The 22,573-nt window shown below is 49.4% G+C and overlaps 13 protein-coding genes across 13 annotated transcripts; 7 read left to right on the plus strand and 6 right to left on the minus strand.

Moving 5' to 3' along the window:
- Positions 1 to 160: 160 nt before the first annotated feature.
- TFB4 (TFIIH/NER complex subunit TFB4) lies at positions 161 to 1,174 on the plus strand (the record flags this gene model as incomplete). The annotated part of the gene is made up of 1 exon (XM_002554093.1): positions 161 to 1,174. One exon carries the CDS (start codon positions 161 to 163, stop codon positions 1,172 to 1,174), a length of 1,014 nt encoding a protein of 337 aa, XP_002554139.1.
- A 453-nt stretch (positions 1,175 to 1,627) lies between these two features.
- Positions 1,628 to 2,680, plus strand: BRR1 (Brr1p; the record flags this gene model as incomplete). Its single annotated transcript, XM_002554094.1, has 1 exon — positions 1,628 to 2,680. One exon carries the CDS (start codon positions 1,628 to 1,630, stop codon positions 2,678 to 2,680), a length of 1,053 nt encoding a protein of 350 aa, XP_002554140.1.
- Positions 2,681 to 2,878: 198 nt separating this feature from the next.
- YMC1 (organic acid transporter) lies at positions 2,879 to 3,790 on the plus strand (the record flags this gene model as incomplete). Its single annotated transcript, XM_002554095.1, has 1 exon — positions 2,879 to 3,790. One exon carries the CDS (start codon positions 2,879 to 2,881, stop codon positions 3,788 to 3,790), a length of 912 nt encoding a protein of 303 aa, XP_002554141.1.
- A 103-nt stretch (positions 3,791 to 3,893) lies between these two features.
- On the minus strand, positions 3,894 to 4,667 carry ARO7 (chorismate mutase ARO7; the record flags this gene model as incomplete). Its single annotated transcript, XM_002554096.1, has 1 exon — positions 3,894 to 4,667. The coding sequence occupies one exon, from the start codon at positions 4,665 to 4,667 to the stop codon at positions 3,894 to 3,896; it is 774 nt and encodes a 257-aa protein (XP_002554142.1).
- Positions 4,668 to 5,016: 349 nt separating this feature from the next.
- On the minus strand, positions 5,017 to 5,880 carry JID1 (Jid1p; the record flags this gene model as incomplete). The annotated part of the gene is made up of 1 exon (XM_002554097.1): positions 5,017 to 5,880. One exon carries the CDS (start codon positions 5,878 to 5,880, stop codon positions 5,017 to 5,019), a length of 864 nt encoding a protein of 287 aa, XP_002554143.1.
- Positions 5,881 to 6,384: 504 nt separating this feature from the next.
- On the plus strand, positions 6,385 to 6,843 carry FCY1 (cytosine deaminase; the record flags this gene model as incomplete). The annotated part of the gene is made up of 1 exon (XM_002554098.1): positions 6,385 to 6,843. The coding sequence occupies one exon, from the start codon at positions 6,385 to 6,387 to the stop codon at positions 6,841 to 6,843; it is 459 nt and encodes a 152-aa protein (XP_002554144.1).
- A 154-nt stretch (positions 6,844 to 6,997) lies between these two features.
- KLTH0E15312g (uncharacterized protein) lies at positions 6,998 to 7,396 on the minus strand (the record flags this gene model as incomplete). The annotated part of the gene is made up of 2 exons (XM_002554099.1): positions 6,998 to 7,289; positions 7,362 to 7,396. The coding sequence occupies 2 exons, from the start codon at positions 7,394 to 7,396 to the stop codon at positions 6,998 to 7,000; spliced, it is 327 nt and encodes a 108-aa protein (XP_002554145.1).
- A 309-nt stretch (positions 7,397 to 7,705) lies between these two features.
- Positions 7,706 to 8,677, minus strand: VID24 (glucose-induced degradation complex subunit VID24; the record flags this gene model as incomplete). The annotated part of the gene is made up of 1 exon (XM_002554100.1): positions 7,706 to 8,677. One exon carries the CDS (start codon positions 8,675 to 8,677, stop codon positions 7,706 to 7,708), a length of 972 nt encoding a protein of 323 aa, XP_002554146.1.
- Positions 8,678 to 9,985: 1,308 nt separating this feature from the next.
- PRM10 (pheromone-regulated protein PRM10) lies at positions 9,986 to 12,934 on the plus strand (the record flags this gene model as incomplete). The annotated part of the gene is made up of 1 exon (XM_002554101.1): positions 9,986 to 12,934. One exon carries the CDS (start codon positions 9,986 to 9,988, stop codon positions 12,932 to 12,934), a length of 2,949 nt encoding a protein of 982 aa, XP_002554147.1.
- Positions 12,935 to 13,258: 324 nt separating this feature from the next.
- UTP10 (snoRNA-binding rRNA-processing protein UTP10) lies at positions 13,259 to 18,550 on the plus strand (the record flags this gene model as incomplete). The annotated part of the gene is made up of 1 exon (XM_002554102.1): positions 13,259 to 18,550. The coding sequence occupies one exon, from the start codon at positions 13,259 to 13,261 to the stop codon at positions 18,548 to 18,550; it is 5,292 nt and encodes a 1,763-aa protein (XP_002554148.1).
- A 219-nt stretch (positions 18,551 to 18,769) lies between these two features.
- Positions 18,770 to 19,504, plus strand: GMH1 (Gmh1p; the record flags this gene model as incomplete). The annotated part of the gene is made up of 1 exon (XM_002554103.1): positions 18,770 to 19,504. One exon carries the CDS (start codon positions 18,770 to 18,772, stop codon positions 19,502 to 19,504), a length of 735 nt encoding a protein of 244 aa, XP_002554149.1.
- A 100-nt stretch (positions 19,505 to 19,604) lies between these two features.
- On the minus strand, positions 19,605 to 20,033 carry KLTH0E15422g (KLTH0E15422p; the record flags this gene model as incomplete). The annotated part of the gene is made up of 1 exon (XM_002554104.1): positions 19,605 to 20,033. The coding sequence occupies one exon, from the start codon at positions 20,031 to 20,033 to the stop codon at positions 19,605 to 19,607; it is 429 nt and encodes a 142-aa protein (XP_002554150.1).
- Positions 20,034 to 20,594: 561 nt separating this feature from the next.
- KLTH0E15444g (KLTH0E15444p) lies at positions 20,595 to 22,244 on the minus strand (the record flags this gene model as incomplete). Its single annotated transcript, XM_002554105.1, has 1 exon — positions 20,595 to 22,244. The coding sequence occupies one exon, from the start codon at positions 22,242 to 22,244 to the stop codon at positions 20,595 to 20,597; it is 1,650 nt and encodes a 549-aa protein (XP_002554151.1).
- Between the last annotated feature and the right edge of the window lie 329 nt (positions 22,245 to 22,573).

Here is a 22,573-nt window from a genome sequence, read left to right on the forward strand (position 1 = left end):
CCGCGGGTCATCGCGAAGAGTTCTCTTCTTTTCAAAGGTCCTTTCTGACGTTTGTATTTAGCGTAACATCTTCACGTGAACCGCAGAAAGTGTAGTTTTTAATATTTAGCGGGTAGAGCCGCACACAGACAGGAAGCTCATTGAGAAACGCGGCTACAGGATGGATGCGATCTCAGATCCTTCGTTTCAAAATACCAAGTCAAAGATCACAGCAGTCGAGGAGCTTCCTTCTCTCCTTACTGTAGTTGTGGACACTACTCCGAAAGCTTGGGCAGAGTTGGATAGGGAAAGCGAGCATGAGGGTAATTTGATCAGTGCGTTGCAGTCCCTGATAGTTTTTTTGAACTCGCACCTTACCTTCAACAGTGCCAATCAGGTTGCAGTCATAGCTGCCCATTCGTCTGGAATAAAGTACTTGTACCCGGTTACGTCAACCTCTCAAGACGAGACGGCGGCGAGAAGTGCGGATCTATCTATAATCAACAGTGATATGTACCGTCAGTTTCGAAATGTTGACGAAACGGTGCTTGAGGAGCTTTATAAACTTCTCCAGGAGGAGGGAAAACGAGAACAACCATCGGGGTTCCAGAAAAGTACGTTGTCTGGCGCAATGTCTGCTGGATTTACTTACATTAACCGAATTATCAAAGAGCAAAGTTCTGCTTCCCTCAAAGCGAGACTTATGGTTGTGACATGTGGCTCGAGTGGTGGTAAAGATGAGGTGTTTCAGTACATACCCATTATGAATTGCATATTTTCAGCTACGAAACTAAAATGCCCGGTGGATGTCGTGAAAATTGGTGGCTCTCAAGAAAGTACGTTTCTTCAGCAAGCAACAGATGCTACTAATGGTGTATATCTGCATGTTCCCTCGACTGAGGGCCTGATACAATATCTCACTACAGCTATGTTCATCGATCCGTCTCTCAGGCCCATAATAGTTAAGCCAAACCAGGGTTCTGTTGATTTCAGAACCTCATGCTATCTCACGGGTAAAGTGGTTGCTGTTGGATTCGTTTGCAGCGTTTGCTTGTGTGTTTTGTCTGTCATTCCACCAGGTAACAGATGTCCCGCATGCGACTCCGAATTCGACGAGCATGTTACTACAAAGCTAAAGAAAAAGCCTGTTGTACCTGGAATGATACAGAAAAAAAGGAAGAGGATTCAAGAGTAGTGACGACCTCGCTTACGCACTATGTGTATCATAACAGTTGAATGCGCTGCAGATCTCGAAACTGCCAGCCGCGAGGATGCCTAACTAGTGAAAGAAGTGGCCAACAGCCCCGGTCTCAGAACGACCCTTCAGCTACTTTTTCGACCTGGCCGCGATTTCAGGAGACAAGACCGTCATTAAATACAATCTCGTCTTATTTCACAAGGACTTTGTTTCGTTGTCATAGGGCATAAGTAAGAATGGGGTGCCTGCTGAAAGGCGTCCAGCCCGTAGAGTTTTAGCACGCTATATAGGCGTTGATTTTAAAGTAATAGAATGAATCAGTAGAGCAGGGCTGAAAGTCAATATCCATGCCCGTTCTCGATTTCCTCGGTTTTTCAAAAATTATGGTGTACTATATATTGATCAGGTAGATACGCTCATAGCTCGGTGAGAACATTAAGACATTAGAAAATGGCGCAAAGAAAAGCGCCAAGGGCGGAAGCTAAGCCTAACAATGGTTCTACAGAAACGCAGGGTATGGATCCGCTTTTTGGACAAAGCAGAGCGTTCGCACTTGAAGGCGCTATGGTGAACCCAGAGGTTAGAAAATACCTTAAGACTGTGCGATCCCAAGCGCTCAGCACTCTAGGCGCGGATCCAGGAGTTTCCGCTCGGAAGGGGCTACGAAGAAACAACAACAATGATATGTACGATGAAGAACCTGTTGTCCATCAAGATCTTTTGCGCTTCGATAAACACAAGTCACAATGGCTAGAATGGTTTGACGACTTGAAATCTTCGGCTCAAAGCTTCGATTATGGAACAGAGGGCTATGAACCTGAGACGCTGGATCTACTTCTTTTTTACTTCAAGCAATACCTTCAAGGTTTGAAAAATACTGCTTCTGGCGAAGATGAGACCCTGGACATAATTCTAGGTGTGCTAAAGGATCACGAAACATCAACTCAAGACGCGTCACTAGATATTGATGAAGAATGGGCTAGCAATCTGCTGCGACAGCTCAGGACCAACAAACAAAAAAAAGTTGAGACAGTTGCAGATTTGAAGCGATTTATCACAGAGCCTTCTACTTTGCCTAAAAACTTCAATGCCTGGCATTACTTCGTTACGAAGACAGAGCCTTCGCGTGCTCTTCTTGAAAAGATGCCTCCCGAAGAGGTTTTCAGGTTAGCAAGTTACTTTGTACAGTGGCTGGCTGACATTCCAAAGGGGAAAAATGCTACCAGATTGAGCGCATGGGCGTTTTACGTCCTGCTGTTTCTACAAGACCAGCTGCCTGCGCAAGAAGTTAGTGTGTTGAGGGATCTAGGCAAGAAGGCACGGCATTTGAAGCTAAGAAGTCTCTCCTCCGGGAACTCCCTGCCCAATATACAGGCGCCGTACGATATCATCGGAACAAAAGATAGTCCTAACACTTTCTCTGCTATTGATCTGACCCTTGTCGTGGTGGCATGCAAATATGGCCAGCTTGATCTCATTGACTGGACTGAGTCCAGGGTTTGATTGTTGTTCGATGCACTTCCTTATCTTGACAAAAAAATTGTGCAAGTTTGTTCATTTGGGATTGTGAAAAACATGATCTTAGTCAAGGATCTCGTTTTATCTAAAAAACTTCTCCTACCCATAGACTTCGCTTGTCTATTCGTTGTACCAAAACACTAGGGGTTGTGACTTGGCCTGATCTGACCTCTAAACGCTTCAATGTCTGAAGAACTTGGGCCTCCACAATTGATCGATGAGCTTAATACTCCACATGACTCTAGTCGAGTTTTCAAGGACTTGCTAGCTGGTACGGCTGGCGGAATTGCACAAGTGCTGGTTGGGCAGCCTTTCGATACAACCAAAGTCCGCTTGCAAACGAGCTCCACTCCCACAACAGCAGTACAGGTGGTAAAAAATTTGATCAAGAACGAGGGTCTTCGAGGATTTTACAAAGGAACGCTGACACCGTTGGTAGGAGTGGGTGCGTGCGTCTCTTGCCAATTTGGAGTAAACGAAGCAATGAAACGATTCTTCCGAGGCCCTAACTCAGATGTCAACAAGCCCTTGACCTTGCCTCAGTACTACGTTTGTGGTCTCGCAGGAGGAATTGCAAACTCGTTTTTGGCTTCCCCAATTGAGCATGTTAGGATACGGCTGCAAACGCAAACAAGTTCTGGTACAGCTGCGAGCTTCAAGGGCCCCTTGGACTGTATAAAAAAGCTCAAGTCCAATGGCGCTTTGATGCGGGGCTTGACCCCAACTGTTCTGAGAGAAGCGCAAGGCTGCGCAACGTACTTTCTAACCTACGAAGCTCTTGTGGCAAACGAAGTTCAAAAAGGTTTAAAGCGCTCAGACGTACCAGCATGGAAACTCTGTATGTTTGGAGCAATATCTGGTGTTACTCTGTGGCTTATGGTTTATCCTATTGACGTTGTGAAGTCTATAATGCAGACCGACAATCTTCAAAGTCCGGTTCATGGGAGGGATCCTATTGTGGTCGCAAAAAAAATGTATACTCAGCGCGGCTGGAGAGTGTTTTTCAAAGGTTTTGGCCCCACAATGCTCAGAGCGGCGCCAGCCAATGGGGCGACCTTTGCTACGTTCGAACTTACCATGCGCTTTTTAGGCTAATCTAATAACAAACCAACAAGAACTGGACTTTAAAACGCCCTACTCTATTATATTTATCTTGACGCATTACTATGCTCGATATTGGCAAGCAATTACTTAAAAATCATTCACATTCTAATCTTCTCAACAAATAATCAACTTCAACTTGCTTAGTCAAAGGAATGACCAATTCCTTGTAGATCTTCACTAGATATTCAGGTGTGATTTTTCTGTGACCTTCTTTATTTGTTGGATCAACCCCGTACACTTCGGCTTTGACACAAAGTCTTTCTAAGATTTTTTCTTCCACTGCACTGTTGGTAATGCTTTGGTAAATGCCTTCAATGTCTTTCTCTTGGATCATTTTAGAGTATACTGCGCGATCAGCTTGGAATTTCGCCTCTGCAACAAACTTGCCGAAATGGATTCTTCTACTGAGACTCTGAAGGCATTCTATGTCAATGGTAGCAACGGAACCGAAATTCTCCCAACTTTCTCCATCGTACTTGGAAATCATTGGTATGATTTGTTTGATGTAGACATCTTTAATAGAGTCATTGAAATTGATCTCTGAAGAGTAAGAAGCAAGAACCCGGGGGTACTGAATACTGGGCAAGATAGGCTCCTGGATGCTGTCTGGGAAAAATGGCGTCTGGTCAGGCGATTCAAATCTTCTGATTCTAGAATGCGTGATCTCCGAGTGCATCAAAGCCCAGTCCAAAAAGCTTCCGTCAAAGTCACGGATGGGGAGCTTGGGATCGTTCTTGCTGTATACGGTTGGGCAGGTAGGGAAGTGAGATCTTTCAATGAATTTGAAGATAATAGTATCCTCCATTCTCACCAATTCATCACGAATGTTCTTGAGATCAAGAACCGTTGCCGGTTTCAGAAAATCCATTACTCAAGGGGTATTCGGAGGTTTCTTTTCGTAGACTGTAAGTCGTCTGTAAGGGTCAAACTCTTTAGACTATCTCTTGAGATGTCGGTCAAGTCAAGTGAAGAGTACAAATAGTGAGATAATCATCACTGGGATCGTTTTTCACGTAATATCAAGCGCTCTTGTAACGCCAAGCGTGAAGAACTGATGCCGCAAGGTGAGCTTCGCTGACACCCTTTTATCTATACCATCGTGAAATCAGCACTTAAAGATATACGCGGAATATAGGAACGACTCCCGTATTTTACAAACTTCCCCTGAAAGAATTAATAGCGATATCAGCACTCAACATTTTGATTCATATTTCCGATCAATGTTTGGCGCCTCCGGCCTGCAGTTCCTTTGTCTTAAGGTCTTGCACTATGCGTTCGTTCTTTTTGGCTTCTCTGTCAAGGTCGGACTTATCGCGGTATAGGCCATACGTTCTGAACCAGAGGAATCTTCTTAAACGAGACCACTTGTCTGTGTCGAGTCCGTAATTTAAATACGCCATGTTGAGTTCTCGCTCGGTGTCATCGTGAGTGAGGTTTGACTTGGTGAGCGAGTCTTCGATTCGGGTGAGAAGCGCTGTGCACTGGACGCATACAAAGAGCCCAACGACCCACCCAGTAATTACCCATCCAGAGATCTTTTTTTCAGGACTATCGCGGTTCAGATTGTGAATGTCTTCCCAGGTTCCTGCGTTCCAGTACTCGTAGTTGCCGTTGTTGTGGTACCCATGGGAGGTAGCCGCGGCGGTAGCATATGAAGCACCTGAGCCCGCTGTAGGAGCATAGCTCCAGCCGGAGCGGAAGCGGTCGTATGCACTTTTTTTGCGAGAGTCGCCCAGCAGCTCGTACGCCTCGCTCATGATACGGAAGCGATGCATTTTGTCTTGAATTGAGAGAACTGCGGATTCATCAATCTGAAAGTCATGGTGCGAGGACTTGCTCTTCAGCACTCGTATTCCGCTCGCGATGTCCGGGTGGTACATTTTGGCCATAGCGTGGTACTTTTTTTTCAAACTCCGGCCGTCGACTTGGCCTGGGGGAATGCCAAACACCTCGTAAGGAGTAGGATTGCTGTTTTTTGGCCATGCATGGTCAAATATAGGTTCCTGATCTGACGCGTGGCTGGCGAATCGCCTAAAAACCCATGTTCTGGATGCAAGGCCTTTGCATACCTGCCCGACCATTATTGCGGTGCTGTAAAGGGAATATAATCAAATAAGGAAGGAAGACTGCTACAAGTCACCGAACGTGATACCAATTTCTTTGGAAATTCCAAGAGATGCTTTCTATGGTCTGACAAACTCCGACTCCTTGCGCTCTTGAACTTCTTGCTACCTCATCGATCGTGGGGATAATATCAAGTTTCGTAAAAATCAAAGTCCGATAACATCGAACCGCACCCTAGTACAAAGTGACACTTTTGATCCCGCTGATAAAGACAAGAGGGGAAGGAACTGTTCAGGCGAAGAAACCACCCACCATAGATGTAACACTCGCGTCCAACCAAATAGCAAACCTAGATTATGATGGAATCAATGCGCTAAAAGAGCTAGGCTAAAGGAATTTATAATCGCTTTGTACGAGTGCATTGTTAAATGGATATATAGTATCTCATTCGTTAAACCGGAATAGAAGCTTTCTGGAGTTGCAAGAAAGCAGTATATCAGTCTATCTGAAGTCGAGATATCATGAGCAAGTGGGACGGATTAGGCATGGAAATCGCGTATAAGGAGGCCGCCAAGGGGATGGAGGAAGGCGGTGTTCCGATCGGAGGATGTCTCATCGACAATCGTGACGGAACAGTGGTGGGGTCTGGTCATAACATGAGATTCCAGAAAGGTAGTGCGACGCTTCATGGTGAGATCTCGACACTAGAAAACTGCGGACGTATGAAGGGTTCCGTGTACAAGAACTGCACGCTGTACACGACGTTATCGCCTTGCGACATGTGTACAGGCGCAATTCTGCTGTATGGGATCCCCCGCTGCGTGGTGGGCGAGAACGTCAACTTCAAGGGTGATGGTGAGCGTTATCTTGCCGAGCGCGGCTGCGAAGTGCGTGTGGTTGACGATGAAAAGTGCAAGAAAATTATGAAGCAGTTTATTGACGAGAGACCACAGGACTGGTTCGAGGATATTGGAGAGTAAGGTGCCGAGAAGTCGCACCAGATACACAGTTTTGTTAGAGAGTAGCAGTTCTAGGAAACAGATTCCGTGTGTCCAACACATCCGTCTGTCGACCCCTGCTGATAAAATGTTTTATATACTTGAAGGCATGGGCTGTTCTATCAAACACAATTGCTTAGGAGCTCTGCGCCTTGGCCTTGGCCACGTCAGCTGGTCCGGGTTGAGGGAACACCAGGTTCATGTAGCACACACCCAGACTGACGAGAGCCATCACCAATTTCAAGACAGGTGACTGGTCGCCGCTCGATTCAGCGTCCGCCGTCAAGCAGTAGTGCACGGAGCTCAGGAGGCCGAACCACGCCAAGAACTTGTTCTTCATGAACATGGCAGCCATTGGCATCGACTGCGATATGATTCCCTGGCTTGCAGCAGCGGCGGAGGACTTTGGAGCGGGCACATGGGTGTATCTTCAGGAGTGAAAGTTAGTAGCGGCGTCGAGCCTTGAGGTTTCAGTGACGCATGGGAGCTGAGGCACATACGCTACGGCTAGATCGGGACGTTTGCAGTTGTTCATCGTGGATGATCGCGAGGCAGTCTTTGAGCTTAGGCCAAATTAGTTGTGTCGTACAGTGTTTTTGACCTGAGCGTGAAATAATATAGAAAGGTGCACATGTGACCAAATTGGGAACAAGTCAAAGCCCAGTAGTGTTATCCGATTAAGTTTCCTATGTTTTATACAGTGATATATGCATTGGGCCTTTCCTGTCCATCGAATGAAGAATGCAAGCGCCGTGCACTGTCTATAATGAATATTAAAGCGCGTCGGCATTTATGGTGCTGGAAAGGCCTTCTGTGAGACGAGAATATGAAAGAACGAGCGAGGTCAGTTGAACTCGAAATCGCAGCTGCCAGAGCACTCGTCTGTGACTGGAGTCAGCTCCAGTTGCTGGAACTTCTCAGCGTCTTTATGATAGTAAAATCCCACGATGTGGCCTGTGAGCTGGTCGTGCACGATGTAGTAGTAACCGTCGTAGGATGCGCCCTCGACGGAGTCCACATCGGCGTCAGGGACTAGAAACTTCTCCTTCCAGCGCATGTAGATAAAGCGGTTTTGCATGAAGTCCGTGTGCGAGTAGGAGCCCTGCACGATGGCGCCGAGGGTGTCGGGCTTTGAGTCTTCTGCAGATGCAGCAGGCTTGGCAGCGTCCTCCGCAGCCGAGTCCTGCGGACTGCAGAGCTCCTTGAAGCACGGAAAGCTGAGCCAGTGGTCGAGGTCCGTGCGATCATTGGCCTTCAGGGCGTCGAGCTCCGAGGGCATCGCGCTCGACAAGAAGCCGATGTTGTCTGTGACCGCGTAGCCCTCGAAGAAGGTGGTTATTTCCGGGTGCTGCGCGGTCAGACCGCAGATGGACAGAAAACCGGTGACGTGGGGCGTGGAGGCGGTGCAGAAGGAAGAGGCTGGCAGGTCGACGGTCTTCAGGGTAACGCTGACCTGGTACTTCTTGTAGTCAGAGATCTGGAAGCCCGTGAAGCGCGTGCGCGGCCGCAGCTGGCGCGTGCAGCAGGTCCAGGCCGCGGGCGAGGCGCGCGGGCTGTGCGCGACGGCGGCGACGTCGCCGTAGGAGGACTCGTCCTCGGAGATGTACTTCCGGGAGCCATCTGCGCTGGTGGAGGGCGAGCGAAATGAGTGCTGTAGAGAGTCGAGCGAGTCGACCGATGTGCAGCGGTAGAGTGTGTCCTCGTCTTTGCAGGACTGGACGAGACGATGGGGCAGTGCGGGGGGCGGAGACGCGGAGCGCGATGCTATGGGCGACGCCAGCACCTGCTTGAGGGGTTTGACGGTTTCGTTAATCATGGCTATGGGTGGGGAAGGAGCGGGACGGGGCGGGAGCGAGAGGGCGGGTACACGGCTCTTGAATGCGGGGCACGAGGCGGCAGATCTGGCACGGAGCTGCTGGGGCGCGCTGATTTATACGAATCTCGTCATCTCAGCTCATCACCTGCTGAAGCAAGGAAAAAAAGAACCTTGGAGGGAAGCAGAAAAAAAAATCACGAGAAAGAAGAAAATAAAAAAAGAACAAGCGACAGGCCCGAGGATCACGTGAGCGCGCTTATCGGGTACAGTCACGTGAGCGGATCTAGCGGGTGGAGGACACGTGCTCGAGCTTATCGGGATCGCAGAATCGCACCACGTGACCGCGCTGCCCAGCCACCTTTCGGCGGCATTCCACCCAAACGTCCGCCAGAGACTTGAGCCGGCCCCTCGACAACAGCCGATCGTCCACGTGACCCTCACGTGCGCGCCTGCTCCTTCGCCACGTGCCGCCAAACTCCGCCCGCGCGCCGCGCATAGCCGCCGTCCCAGAGCCGCCTCGCCTACACCGCTCGCGCCGTCCAATCGCGTCCCTCGCTCCTCACCCGCTATACGCAGCCCGTCCCCGGCGCTTCTCCGCTTTTCTCCGACGCTGCCCCTGCCACCGGCACGATCCCGCCATTGTGAAACCGCGCGGCCGAGCTGGCACCGCACCGTCCCGAGGACTCTCCCACCCGCGCCCGCGCTGCGGCGCCGTACAACCGCACATGGACCCGAACTCGCCGCCCGCCGAGCTTTGCGGTGGGCAAAGTCGCTGGATTACGTACGGGCCCACGCGCGGGTGCGCTTGGCGGAGATGCAGGCACGCCCATGCACGTGAGGCCCTGCACGTCGATACGTCACGGTCACGTGCACTTGGCCGCGTGCGCGCTTCCGCCTCTTACCCGGCTTCTCGGCGGGCGTAATCGCCACGTCAAAGACGGTGGCCTGCGGCGCCAAACGCGAAACGCAGAGCAACGCACCGCAACGCGCAGAATGGCATCGCAACGGGCGTCTCGACGATTCTATTTAAAAAATGAAACGGGATTTGGCAAAAAAGCTTTTAAGAGGCGGAGCCAGGGATCGTGGATCGGTCGAGCAAACCCTGAAATCGTAGCAGCACGGCCCGGTATTAGAAGACGCAGTACGACACGGGACTCAGTTTCAGATACAGCGTGCAAACATAGAGGATAAATAGCGTGAGGCAGCAGAGACAGTTAGCGCTCTTACAACTACACCATCCAGCACCCACCACAGGCTCAGGTTCGCACACACTCGCACACGCATACACATACACACTCGCATACACCGATGTCGGACACACGCCCCAAGATGGGCGCCAGAAAGTCCAACCGCGGCTCTTCGGAGCGGTTCCAGTTCCTGCGGCCGAGCTCGACCGCGCGCAACAGGCAGCAGCAGCACTCGCCGCTTGCACACTCCGACTCGGATTCCGACTCCGAGGACGGCGCAGGGACTCGCGGCGCGCCCGCCGCGAGCCCTCGGGCCGGCAGTCCCGCGCTGCCCTCGTTCGCGCGGCCCGTGGCCGCGCGCGACTCGAGGCAGCGCATCATAGAGCAGGACGCGGAGGACACGATTCGCGTCAACAGTGGCAATAACTTGAGTGACGACGACGACGACGACGACGACGGCGACCAAGGCGCCGTCCAACACTACAGCCACAAAGACAGCAGCGACAGCGACAGCGACGGCCCGGAAAACCGCAAGGATCACGAGCGCCGCGAGGACGGCGAGGACTGCGGCATAGAGCGCGTCGCAGCGCCCGCGGCCCGCCGCAGACGCAGCTCCGGCGCGGTTCCCCCAGAGGCAAATGTCGGAAACCAAAACTACGACGGCGAGCGCTCGGGCTCCAGCTCCCCAGAAAAGTCCGCTAAGAGCTCGCCTAGCTCCGCCCACAGGCTGTCGAACCCCTTCAACAACAACATCAACAACAGCATCGCCGAAGACGAAAAGGACAACGACGACGGCTCGTCCGTGTCCGACGAGGACAAGGTGGACCACTTCAAGCGGTTTTTCCGCAGGCGGTCCTCGACGCGGCGCCGCAGCTCGCACGATTCCAGGCCCAGCGGCATGCGCAGCGTCCGCGAAGAAGACGAGGACGCGGAGTCGGGTAACGGGTTCCTCGACAAGTTCCTCGCCTACACCGGCGGAGGAATGACGCCCGGGCTCACGCGCGCGGAGTCCCAGAAGTCGCGCCCGGACCGCGAAAACGTCGCAGGCCAGGAGAACCTCGAAGAGCCTGTTGAGGACTCCGACATCCGCGAAACCGCAGAGCAGATCTTGCAGACTCACGGCGCACGGTTCGCCGAGCACGGCGCGCAGGGTCACTCCGGCGACGCCGGTAACGTGGGCAACGCAGCCGCCGGCGCAGGTGCCGGCGAGGCCCGCAACTCGTTCCTGGAGGTCGGCAGCCCTTCTGACGGCGAGACCATGGTCAATTCGGCGCAGGAGCACTTTTTCGCGCCCAGAGTCGGCCACTATGACGACATCGACACCAGCGAGGCTTTCGACCCGCTCATGGAAGACGAATCGTACATCCCACCACCCATGCAGGTGCGCGGCGGTGTGCTGGGATCGCTTCTCAAGATGTACCAGAACGAGGACGACCTCGCGTCGCGGTCGCAGGTGTCGCTCGACACCACGCCCGAAGCGTGGGACTACTACGGCGAGGACGCGCCGCTGTCGGGCACGATGAGCGGGGTGACCGCGACGGAGCCGGGCAAAAAGTCCAAGAAGATCTCGTTCGGCGGGCTCGGCAAGAAAACGCAGAGCATGCTGAGCTCCGAACACCTGCCCAACGGCGGCAAGCTGCCCAACTTCAAGGCCACCAGGCCCAAGATGAAGAACGTTAAGAGTGTCGCCAAGCACGCCAACAAGCTGCGCCGCAAGCAGGCGGCCGAGGCCAAGATCACAGTTCACATCGCCGCGCTGCTGCAGAGACAGCGCTTCATCCTGCGTCTCTGTAAGGCCTTCATGCTGTACGGTGCGCCCACACACCGTCTGGAGGAATATATGATTATGACGTCACGTGTGCTGGAGATCGACGGCCAGTTCCTGTACGTTCCCGGCTGTATGGTCGTCTCGTTCGGCGACGCCACCACCAGGACGTCTGAGGTGCAGCTGGTCCGGTGCGCGCAGGGCCTGAATCTGTGGAAACTGCACCAAGTTCACGCGATCTACAAAAGTGTCATCCACGACTTGATCAGCGCCGAGGACGCGAATGTTGCCATTGACCGCATCATGGCAGAGCCCAACCTGTACCCACCCTGGATGTGCGTGCTCCTCTACGGCTTTTGCTCCTCAATGGTCACCCCATTCGCTTTTGGAGGCTGGTGGATAAACATGGCAACCTCGTTTTTCATTGGATGCTGCGTTGGCTGCCTACAGTTTATTGTGTCTCAAAGATCCAACCTGTACTCGAACGTTTTCGAGGTGACCGCCTCCATTGTTGTTAGTTTTTGCGGCAGAGCGTTGGGTTCCATCAAGAACTCTGACATTTGTTTCGGTGCAACTGTTCAGGGCTCCCTTGCACTCATTTTACCAGGCTTTATTATCTTGACCGGTTCCTTGGAGCTTCAAAGCAGAAACTTGGTGGCTGGTTCCGTTCGTATGTTTTACGCTATCATCTACTCCTTGTTTCTTGGTTTCGGTATCACCCTGGGGGCAGCTTTATTTGGTTGGATTTACAACAAAGGCGACAGACAAGCAAGTGATGAGACAACTTGCAATAGAAAGGTGTCTCCATGGTACTACTTCATTTTTGTCCCGTTTTTCTCAATTGGGTTGGGCTTAATCAATCAAGCCAAGTGGTCCCAGTTGCCGGTAATGACCCTCATCTCCTGCTGTGGCTACGGTGTCACCTATGCATCGGGTCTGCACTTCAAGAACTCAACCGAGTTCCGGTCTGCAATGGCTGCATTTGTCATTGGTATCTTAGGTAACCTGTACTCCAGAATCTGGAAGGGTCTCGCTGTCTCAGCCATGCTGCCCGCCATCTTTGTTCAGGTTCCATCAGGTATTGCATCTCAGAGTACTTTGTTGGCAGGTGTCCAAAGTGCAAACGAAATCACAAACACAAACGGAACTACCACTGTTGTCAGCGGCACTTCGGATATCTCCAGTTCCATGTCGTTCGGTGTCACCATGATTCAAGTTTCCATTGGCATTTCGGTTGGTCTATTCGCCTCCACAATTTTCGTTTACCCATTTGGAAAGAAGAAGACCGGCCTATTCACCCTCTAAGCATTATTTTGACGCGGGTCTTTCATCCTTGCATACGCTTCATTCAACCCGCACCGCACTCATCAAAATTTATAAGCAGATATATCATAACTAATTTAGTTACTCTCATCCCATCATTTCATTCGTCCATTTGAACTCCCTTTGCTTCGAGTTGTAAGCGATCTGCATCTTCTCTGCTGTCAATTATTTCATTCTTGACCGGCGGCTTTGGCGCCAATTTTTTTTTTTTTTCTTAAGTCAAAAAATTTTCTAGCATGCGATGAGCTTCATCTAGTCCACTTGCCACACTTAGCGCGCAGAAACAATAAGCTAGGTACTTGAAAGATGTCTTTGAAGGACCAATTAGCTCAAGTGGCCGCTAACAATGCTACTGTTGCTCTGGATAGAAAGAAGAGACAGAAACTGCATTCTGCGTCCTTGATCTATAACCCAAAAACCGCAGCTACTCAAGACTTCGACTTCATTTATGAAAATGCCGTGAACTCTCTCCAGGAGCTTGAAGAGCTTGATAGCCGCTTCAGGGTCTTCAGGAAGTCGCTGTTTGGCGCTTCCTCTGCTTCGATTGACAGAAATGTTCAAACCAAAGAGCAGGTCCGGGACTTGGACAATGCTGTAGACTTGTTCCTGATGCTGGTTTCGTCTAAGTGGCACTTAACGCCAGCTTTGCATGCAACTGAATGGCTGGTTCGCCGTTTCCAGATCCATGTGCACAATGCGGAATGTTTGTTGCTCTCGACTATCGATTACTACCAGTCACCCATATTCAAGAGGATTCTGAATATTGTGAAGCTCCCACCGCTATTTCATCCTCTGAGTAATTTTGTGAGAACAGAGCAATCGCCCTCCAGTCTCACCATTATAAAGTTGTTCAACGATATGGATTTCTTGCAGCTTTACACCCAGTACTTGAGCAAGGTTATCAAACAGAGAGTGACATACACGAACCAACTGCTGTTCACAACATGCTCTTTTATAAATCTGATTGCATACAAGGCCAGCGACGGAGAGGCACTCAACAGCCTCGTTCCCATTATGCTTGAAATGTCAGCCAAGCTTTTGGGCTCTAACTCCGTCGATTGCCAAATTGCGGCCCACACCATATTGGTTGTTTTTGGATCCGCACTACCTCTGAAGAAAGAGATCGTGCTTGCTGCTACAGAAACTATTTTGGCCAACTTGACTGACGAGAAAGCTAAGAAGTCAGCATTGATTTCCGTGGGAAAGTTGTTTCAAACTCTAAAAGGCCATGGAAATGTTGACCAGTTGCCGGCAAATCTCTACAAAGCTTTCAACGCCAGATTCACCTTGGAATACCTTGCTGAATATTTGTCAGGTTCTGATAAAATAGTGATGGACAAGTTTGTTACTTCATACATTCGCTCAATATTACGGTACGATCACGATAAATTAGACAAACTTGTACCCTTGCTGAAGAAAGTCGAGCTTGAAAGCTTTGAACTCAAACTCATTGTCATTGATTTGATCCATCTTTCTGAGGTATTCCAAGACAAAACTTTACTGGTTGGCATCTTCGAATATTTTATTGCGGTTGATGAAGATCGTGTCGTTAAGTGTCTGAAGTCTCTGAACTTGAGCCCTGACCTATTTGAGCTGAGATTGACTACTTCGTTATTCACAGCTAAAGAGGACACTAATAACACGTTGAAGGACTTAGAGTCTTCAAAAGTTTTGGGCCTTAATTCAAACGTGGAGCCTTTCAGAGAGTTTCTTAACAAAAACTCGCAATACATCATTACCAAAAATACGTCTATCATGGTGGAAGACGACGAAAAATTTGGGAAGCTTCTCTCTCTCTTTGTTGAGGCTGTTGCAAAGAAGTACCAGCCTGGTCTGTTTTTGTCATCTTTTTTCACCACCGTTGAAAGCCGGTTGACATTCCTCTTGAGAGTTATCATCTCGCCTGCGTGTCCAACAGCCCTTCGTTTGGCATCACTCTCGAACCTCTCTAAGCTGGTTAACCAGATTGGCCAAGACTCAAATCTGTTCAGCTTGATTCCTGTTTTAGTTGTGGCTCTGCATGACACATCTAAAAATATCAGAATTGCTGTCAAGAAGATCATGACTCAAATTGCCAAGAGACCTTTCACTAAACAATACTTCTTGGCCAACAAATTGTATGGCGACGTGGACATCCCTATGGTCAGCCCCAAAGATGCTGAAAACTGGCTGAAAAGGTTTTTAGATGAATACATGGTTGAGAATTACGAAATATCTAATCTTGTGATTCCGGAAAAGCTCAGAAAAGTATTTATGATTTTTTGGGCTAATCAGGCCGTTCATATGCCTCTTCCTTACGCGAAAACAATTTTTATTCGGTTGGTGACTGGTAACAGTTCTTATAATGCATCCTTCTCCCTTCTCTTTGAGCAACTTGTCAAAAGATACTTACAGCAAAGAAATGCATGGGAGACCAAATGCATCGCTAACAAAACCAACTTTGAAGCATTTGAGAAGGCTGTTGTCTCTATAATCTCATCAAAGGAGAAAAACCCCGCTATCATGGAATTCATAGAAAACTCTTTGAAATCCAATTATGAGCAGCTTTCGAGGCTGGTATCCGAGCGCCTCCTGCAGGTGTTTTCTACCCTCAAACTTACTCAGCAGCAACATATTGTTAAAAGCGTTATCGACTCCACGGCCGAAGGCGATCTCTACTATGACTCTGTTGGGCTTTTACAGTCTCTTCCCTTGGGCACAGAAGTATTTGTTTACCTTCTTGCTCTTTACCGTATCAACGATGATCAAGATGGTGGCGATTTTGCGAAAAGAAGAAGACGGAGATCTTCTTCAACTAACAGAGCTGTGTTGCAAAAGGAGGAGGTTTCGAAAGCTGCTGAGCTTTACTTAAGAAAGCTTACAATAACCCTTGAAGCTCTCGATCTCGCTAAGCCACAAGGGACTGAGGTGCTCTTATCAGCGCTGTTTAATGCTCTCGCAGATTTGGAGACGCTAGACCAAGACGGTGGTCTGCCTGTTCTTTACGCCCAGGAGACTCTTTCATCATGTATGATCTCCACCATAAGTTCCATGGAAACTGAATCGAAATCGAAACTACATCTTGTTCGGGCTGATATTATTGTATCAGCCATCACTTCTTCGCAATCTCCTCAAGTTCAGAATAAGCTACTACTTGTTATAGGAGAACTGGCGAAGCTTTGTCCAGAAACTGTTTTGCATTCTGTCATGCCTATTTTCATATTTATGGGAACGAAAACAATTCGCCAGGATGATGAGTATTCGAGTTTCGTTGTTGAGAAAACCATACAGAGAGTGATCCCTGCTTTACTCCAATCCAAACCTTCAGAAGTAAATGAAGAAGTTGAATTCCTCTTGACAAGTTTTGCCACTGCCTTCACTCATGTTCCAAAACACAGGCGTGTCAAGCTTTTTACTACGCTCACACGCACTCTGGGCCCTGAGACATCAATTGGACCATTCATGTTCCTCATTTCTCAGCAGTACTCATCACTTGTTAACAAGTTCAAAATCGCAGAAAGCAAGAGCTTTCTAGAGTTTATGAAGGTGTTTTTGGGGAAGTTTAATGTACTGGAACAGATAACAGGTTTGAACAAGCATTTTGAGCTAGTGAGCTCTATCTCAGAAAACTACACTGATGAACAGAAGGCGAAGCTCCTGACCAGTGCGTTGTTCTCAAATGGTGTGCTAAATTTCTCAAGTTCTGAAAGCCTCACTTTCAAGAAGAACGCTTTAGAGTTCTTGGACAAGATTGTTGGGGGAGATGAAGTTGATTATCAATCTTCAGTCAGTCTGAAGTTGAAAATGGTTGGCGCGCTTTGGGACAGCAACCTCGACAAAACCTTTTCTGAGAAGGTCAAAGAAAATTTTGGCAATATGTTGAAGAAGGTATTGGAGTCATTAGACGCATCCAGTGCTGCTGGTGCATTGAGCTTCGAAGGCGGAGAATCTCCATCGGCAGTCGAGCTTATGGATTTGCATCAAAGTGTTAGAAAAACTCTTTTCCAACTTCTAGGCCACACGTTGGATCTTCTTCCTATCAAGGAGTTTGTTGGAGCAACCCTTCCTTTAATTTCGCAAGATGGCTCAGAGGCAATCAATCATCACCTCATCTTGATTTTGACCTCTAAATTTGACCTGGAGCCTATCGAGAGGGCCAACTTTGCAGATGAAGTTATTGAAACGCTGTTTGCCATTATCAAAAAACAAAACCAGGCTGATAGCATTGTTCAAGTTTCACTAAATGCTTTAAGTTCCCTGATAGCCAAATTTGGAGAGAATTTGAAGTCCAGCCTGATCACCGAATGCATGAGTGTTTCGTGCAACCTATTGCTCTCTGAGAAAACTGAGATAGAGATCTCTTCTTTGGCTGTACTCACTAGTGCAGTACAGGTGCTGGGTATCAAATCGATTGCATTCTACCCAAGAATAGTGGGCCCATCAATAAAGATTTTCAAGGCACTTGAGAACAGTGAAGTCGAGATCAAGGAACAGCTACAATTGTCGGTTGTGCTGGTTTTCGCTTCGATGATCAAGCGTATTCCAGCTTTCTTGATTTCAAACTTGGTTGAAGTGCTGAACATTGTGTTTTTCGCCGATCAAGTTCAAGATTCCGTGCGTTTATCTGTTATTTCTTTGATAACTGAGCATATGGATTTGAAAGAGGTCTTAAGAGCTTTGAACAAAGTGTGGTTGTCTGACGTGAGCAAAACACATGATTCTGTGGCAATCTCATTGTTTTTGGCTAGTCTTGAATCTTTGGTTGAAGCTCTCGACAAAAAGACAGCCACCGCCGAATCGCCCATCTTTTTCAGACTGCTGTTGTCGCTGTTCGAATACAGATCGACAAGCGAGTTTGACCATAACACCATCAGCCGAATCGAAGCTTCCGTGCATGGCATTGCTAACGCATATGTTTTGAAGCTCAATGATAAGGTATTCAGGCCGTTATTTGCTCTAACTGTTAGATGGGCTTTCGATGGCGAAGGTGTTGTAAGCACTGGTATTACCAGAAACGAGAGGTTGATTGCCTTCTTCAAGTTTTTCAACAGACTCCAAGAGAACTTGAGAGCTATCGTTACCTCATACTTCACTTACTTGTTAGACCCTACCGTCGACCTTTTGATGTCTTTCAGTGAAGCAAAAACTACTGAGCCCAACCTGCGTAGACTCGTTCTAAACTCGCTAACTTCCAGTTTCAAATTTGACAGAGATGAATACTGGAAGTCTACATCGAGATTCGAGGTTGTCTCTGAGGCATTGGTTGCCCAATTATCTAACATCGAAGACTCAGTTGGTAGATACCTTGTCAAGGCAACCAGTTCTTTGGCAGTAAACAATGCCGGCGCCGAGGAACACAACAAATCCATGAACACTATGTTGATTTCCCACATGAAATCATCATGTTCTAGCTCCGAAAAACTATGGGCGGTGCGGATAGTTAAAACTATCTACTCCAAGGTCGGCGAGGGCTGGCTCGTCTTTTTGCCTCAGCTTGTACCAATCATTGCCGAGCTTCTCGAGGACGAAGATGAAGATGTGGAGTCTGAAGTTCGCACCGGTCTGGTTAAAGTTGTTGAAAACGTTCTGGGCGAACCATTTGATAGATACCTTGATTGAAGTTAGTAAATAGACTTCTATTATCTAAAATTTAAGACATGTAATATAAAAAGCGACTGAAGCAGGTCGAAGAGGCCTGGTAAACTAATATATTTCTCGGTATCCTTGTACACCGAGATCTGGTTTATGCTTGCCTCGGTGAAAAAAAATGACAACTCAAACAATAAGATGCCCGTATTATAGGAACTAACACATAAGACGCGCCGCGGAACAAGGGCGATGTCAGAGCTCCCGGTAACAACGCAAGATCTCGAAAACAAGACAGCAAAGACTGGGCTTCCTCCAGTGCTGAAAAGGCTATTTAAATCGCATAAAAACCTGGACTTCGAGACGGCAACATGGGAAATGATAAATCTAGTTTTTAAACCCCGGAAGGCATACAGATCTCTATATTACCAGCGGCAGACCAGGAACAGATGGTCCCGGGACGATCCCTCTTTTTTTATTTTGCAGGTTGGATTACTGTTCATCAGTTCGCTCGTCTGGTCCGTTGTGTATGGTCATTCCTTCAAAGGGTTTATCAAGATGATGTTTAACATGATATTCATCGACTTCTTCGCAGTGGGATTCATAGTGGCCACCCTATTCTGGGCTACGCTGAATAGAAGCTTTTTCAAGTTTAGGTCTGCGCAGAATGCGCACGTTGAATGGGCATACTGTTTTGACGTACATTGTAACGCGTTCCTAGTGGTTTGGTGCTTGCTCTACCTAGTGCAGTTCTTACTGCTTCCTGCCATCAATTTGCACAGATGGATAGGGCTCTTCATCGGCAACACGCTCTATTGTGCCGCATTCGGCCAGTATTTCGTGCTCACCTTCTATGGCTACAGCCAGCTCCCAATCCTCAAGAACGTCAACTTCATCCTACTGCCAACAATGGTGTTCGCTGGGGTATACCTTGTGAGCCTGTTTGGTCTCGAGCTCTCGAAGGTGTTCCAGTTTCACTCCTACTAAAAACTGCGCACACTTAACCGGTGCTTCTCTACGCAATGCACTAAAAATCTTTAACTTCGAAACCTACACAAATGCCGCGGCGCTTCCGCCATTAACTCCCTTACGCAACTTCGTCTACTTCCTCGAGGACCATCACGCCCGCGAAGGGCTGGAGATCGTTGTCTAGGCTTCCCGGACGTGAGCCCTGGAACACAAGCACGGGGAACTCGTACTCGGGATCCTCGGGGAGCGGGTCCTTCCACGGCGGGCCATGGTCGTCATCACCCGTCACCGGGAGCTCCACAAAGTCGATTCGCAGCGACTCCTGCTCGATCACGCAATACAGCTTGAACTTTTTCTTTGCCAGATCTTGCTCTTCGTTGTAATACAAAGCTCCCCATGACGTCCCTGTTACCCGCGCGGTGCACGAACCGATTCCAACGATACGCTTATGAGGTGCTCTTAGATGCATACTGCACACACCCAGAAGCCCGTTCTCTATTTCGATATTAGCGCTCGCACATCTCTGAAACAGCCTTGTTCGTACCATCCGCTAGCCCTGAAAACTTGTGCTCTTGGAGCCCAGTGTATGGAGCCCATCAGCGAGATGCTGCGAGTACCTCCATCTTTATAGCCCGTAACCAAGACTGTTGATATTGACTGGACAATTACGAGCGACAGCTAGAAAAAAAAAAGTTTATGAGTTAATGAGTTACGAGCTTTTTTGACACATTTGAAAATGAGTTAGATGACGTCTACTGATAAAGTAATGAGTCAATGAGTTAAGTGGAAAGTCAATGAGTTCGTAAATAATATGTAGATGAAGCTGACAGTAAATCTTAGCTGCGGCTCGCCGGGAGGATAGCTTGGAGCGTCTGAGCGTGGTCATTAGATGATTAGAAGGAGCCCAGAGCGTCACATGCCGTTAGTGAACATTTGAGATGTTCAATACGAATGGAATTTTTTTCCGGCCACAGATGTCATAGGTGCGAGATGCGGGTTGCTAAGGGCATGGTAAGTTCCGCATTTTTGGTCGTTGCGCGGAATAGTTTTATTCCGTGGAAGTTGGGCAGGCTTTGGCTGTTCAGATAACAAAGGCGCGAGCCTCGGCTCACTCGTTGGCCGAGACAACTAGAGCACGTGCTTCAGCTCGTTCTGAGTCTCTCCACAAGTCTTCGAATACGCTTCTGCTCAGCCGTATCCTGCTGCGCAGCTGGTCTGCCTCTGTCTTGGTACCAAAGCTTGGGCCATGCGGGCTTGTGGGGGAAATCTGCTTGGCGCTGTTGAACAAGCGCTCGAATTCAACATCCTTCTCTGCGGTGTTTAAACATAGTAGCGGGCCTCGGGGCATGGGCCTGGTCTCAGAACGCAGCAGTTTTTGGCGCTCGAGAACCTTTGATTTGATGTCCTGGTCTTTGCACATGTTCTTGACCGTTGAGACAATAATTTTCTCGCCGACAACGCCGGACGACGGAAAACGCTCTATCGTTTTCAGCTGGTTGCTCAGTCGTTCCGCGAGAAGCTTGGTATGTAGATCGTTCCGGTACCAGAATTTGGATGCAGGGGCCGCGTGCCCGTCTTCGTCCTCATCGACCACTGGCGAGTGGGACTGTGCGTCTGCAGCCGCGAAAAGACGGAGCCTATTGTTCCCCGGCCAGTTGCTGTCGCTTTTGGAGGCAAAAGCGCTGCTGTCTGAGCAGCCGGAAAGGTCCTCCCCGCTTGCGAAGCTGTCGAACCTTTTTTTCAGCACCTCCATTTTCATCTGCAGCCGCGACGTGTGGGACCCGGTGCTGGAATTCGAGGCGGACCTGGTGGAAAGGTCTTTCTGGAAAGCCTCGAGAGCCATGGACTCCGCCTTTGACAGTCGTCGCCCGGGTACTTTGGTCAGAGGCGACTGATTGGAGCTTCCGATGCTCGGGGCGTCGTTGATTTCGCTAGTCTTGGGGGTCTCTATGATGTCGTCAAACTTGTTGTCGAAGGCGTACTCGTGCGGGAAAAGCTCTTCGTTTATGGCTGTTTCGATCTCGTTCTCGAGAAACCTCGCTTTAGCGTCTTCGTCCTGCTCCTGCACATCGTCAGCAAGGGAGCTCTTGTGTATAAGTTCAGGCCCTCCCTCCACGAGAGACTGGTTGCGGGCCTGAACGCTGCCTCCGGCGGGCGCGCCTGTTGTGGGGCCCGTGTTTAGTTTTTTAGACCTCAGTTCAAGGCTCAAGGACAGGCTGGAAGGCGCGGCGTCGGCCTGGCGGATGCTTGCGAGGGTAGGAATGTGCGTTGTGCTCGAGCTTTTGGGCCTTGTCGCGAGATTCCTCGCAAACTGGTAGTGGCTTATGGGGTTGTGCTCGGAGCTAGATTGACTTCCCCTGTCGTTCTGGGACGCGTATATGTGTACGTTGAGCGGAGCGCCGCCAGGCGTGGTGCCTCGACCATCGGTGGCTGCATGCGAGCCTGCTCGCTGGTCTCGCACCAAAAATGCGCCCGAATTACGCTTGTTTTTCAGGTTGTGGAACAGTACGCTGGCAGCAGAGCTGCGCTGGCGGTTTGCCATGAGCTTCGAGGCGTGATGGTTCATGTTGGAGCTCGGCAGCGCCGGCTCTTCATGGGTGCTCTCGGAGACTGTGTACAAGGATGTTGTCCGCAGAAGCGGCTGTCTCTTGGGTAGTTTTTGACTGTTATTCAACGCCGCAGATAATTCGCTCGGATTCTGGCTCCCATTGCTCTCTTCCAACCCCGTGTGCAAACGGCTTTTCGATCGACCTCTCATGCGTGGTTACAGCCTACTCGCGGCCGTTTGAGACTCCCTCCTGGTCGTGCACCTGGGTTTCAAGCCAGTAAGTCGCTCCTTCCGTATAAGTACGCAACCGTTGTCGAAACATTGTTCTTCCCTATTCCAAATGGTTTGTTCTTGACCCTTGATCTGTCTTATCGCCCAGCCCTTATCACCTTGAGGCATTCACAATTAGGTGCAAGGTCATGTGACCTGTTTTCATGCATGAGAATCTGATGTAATAAGACCATGCGATAAATTCTCTGATAAGGACATCAGCCGGCCGTTCTTGACACTAACGGAGTCTCTGTGGGAACGGTGCTATG

The sequence above is a fragment of the Lachancea thermotolerans genome, assembly GCF_000142805.1.
Source record: "Lachancea thermotolerans CBS 6340 chromosome E complete sequence".
NCBI lineage: Eukaryota > Fungi > Ascomycota > Saccharomycetes > Saccharomycetales > Saccharomycetaceae > Lachancea > Lachancea thermotolerans.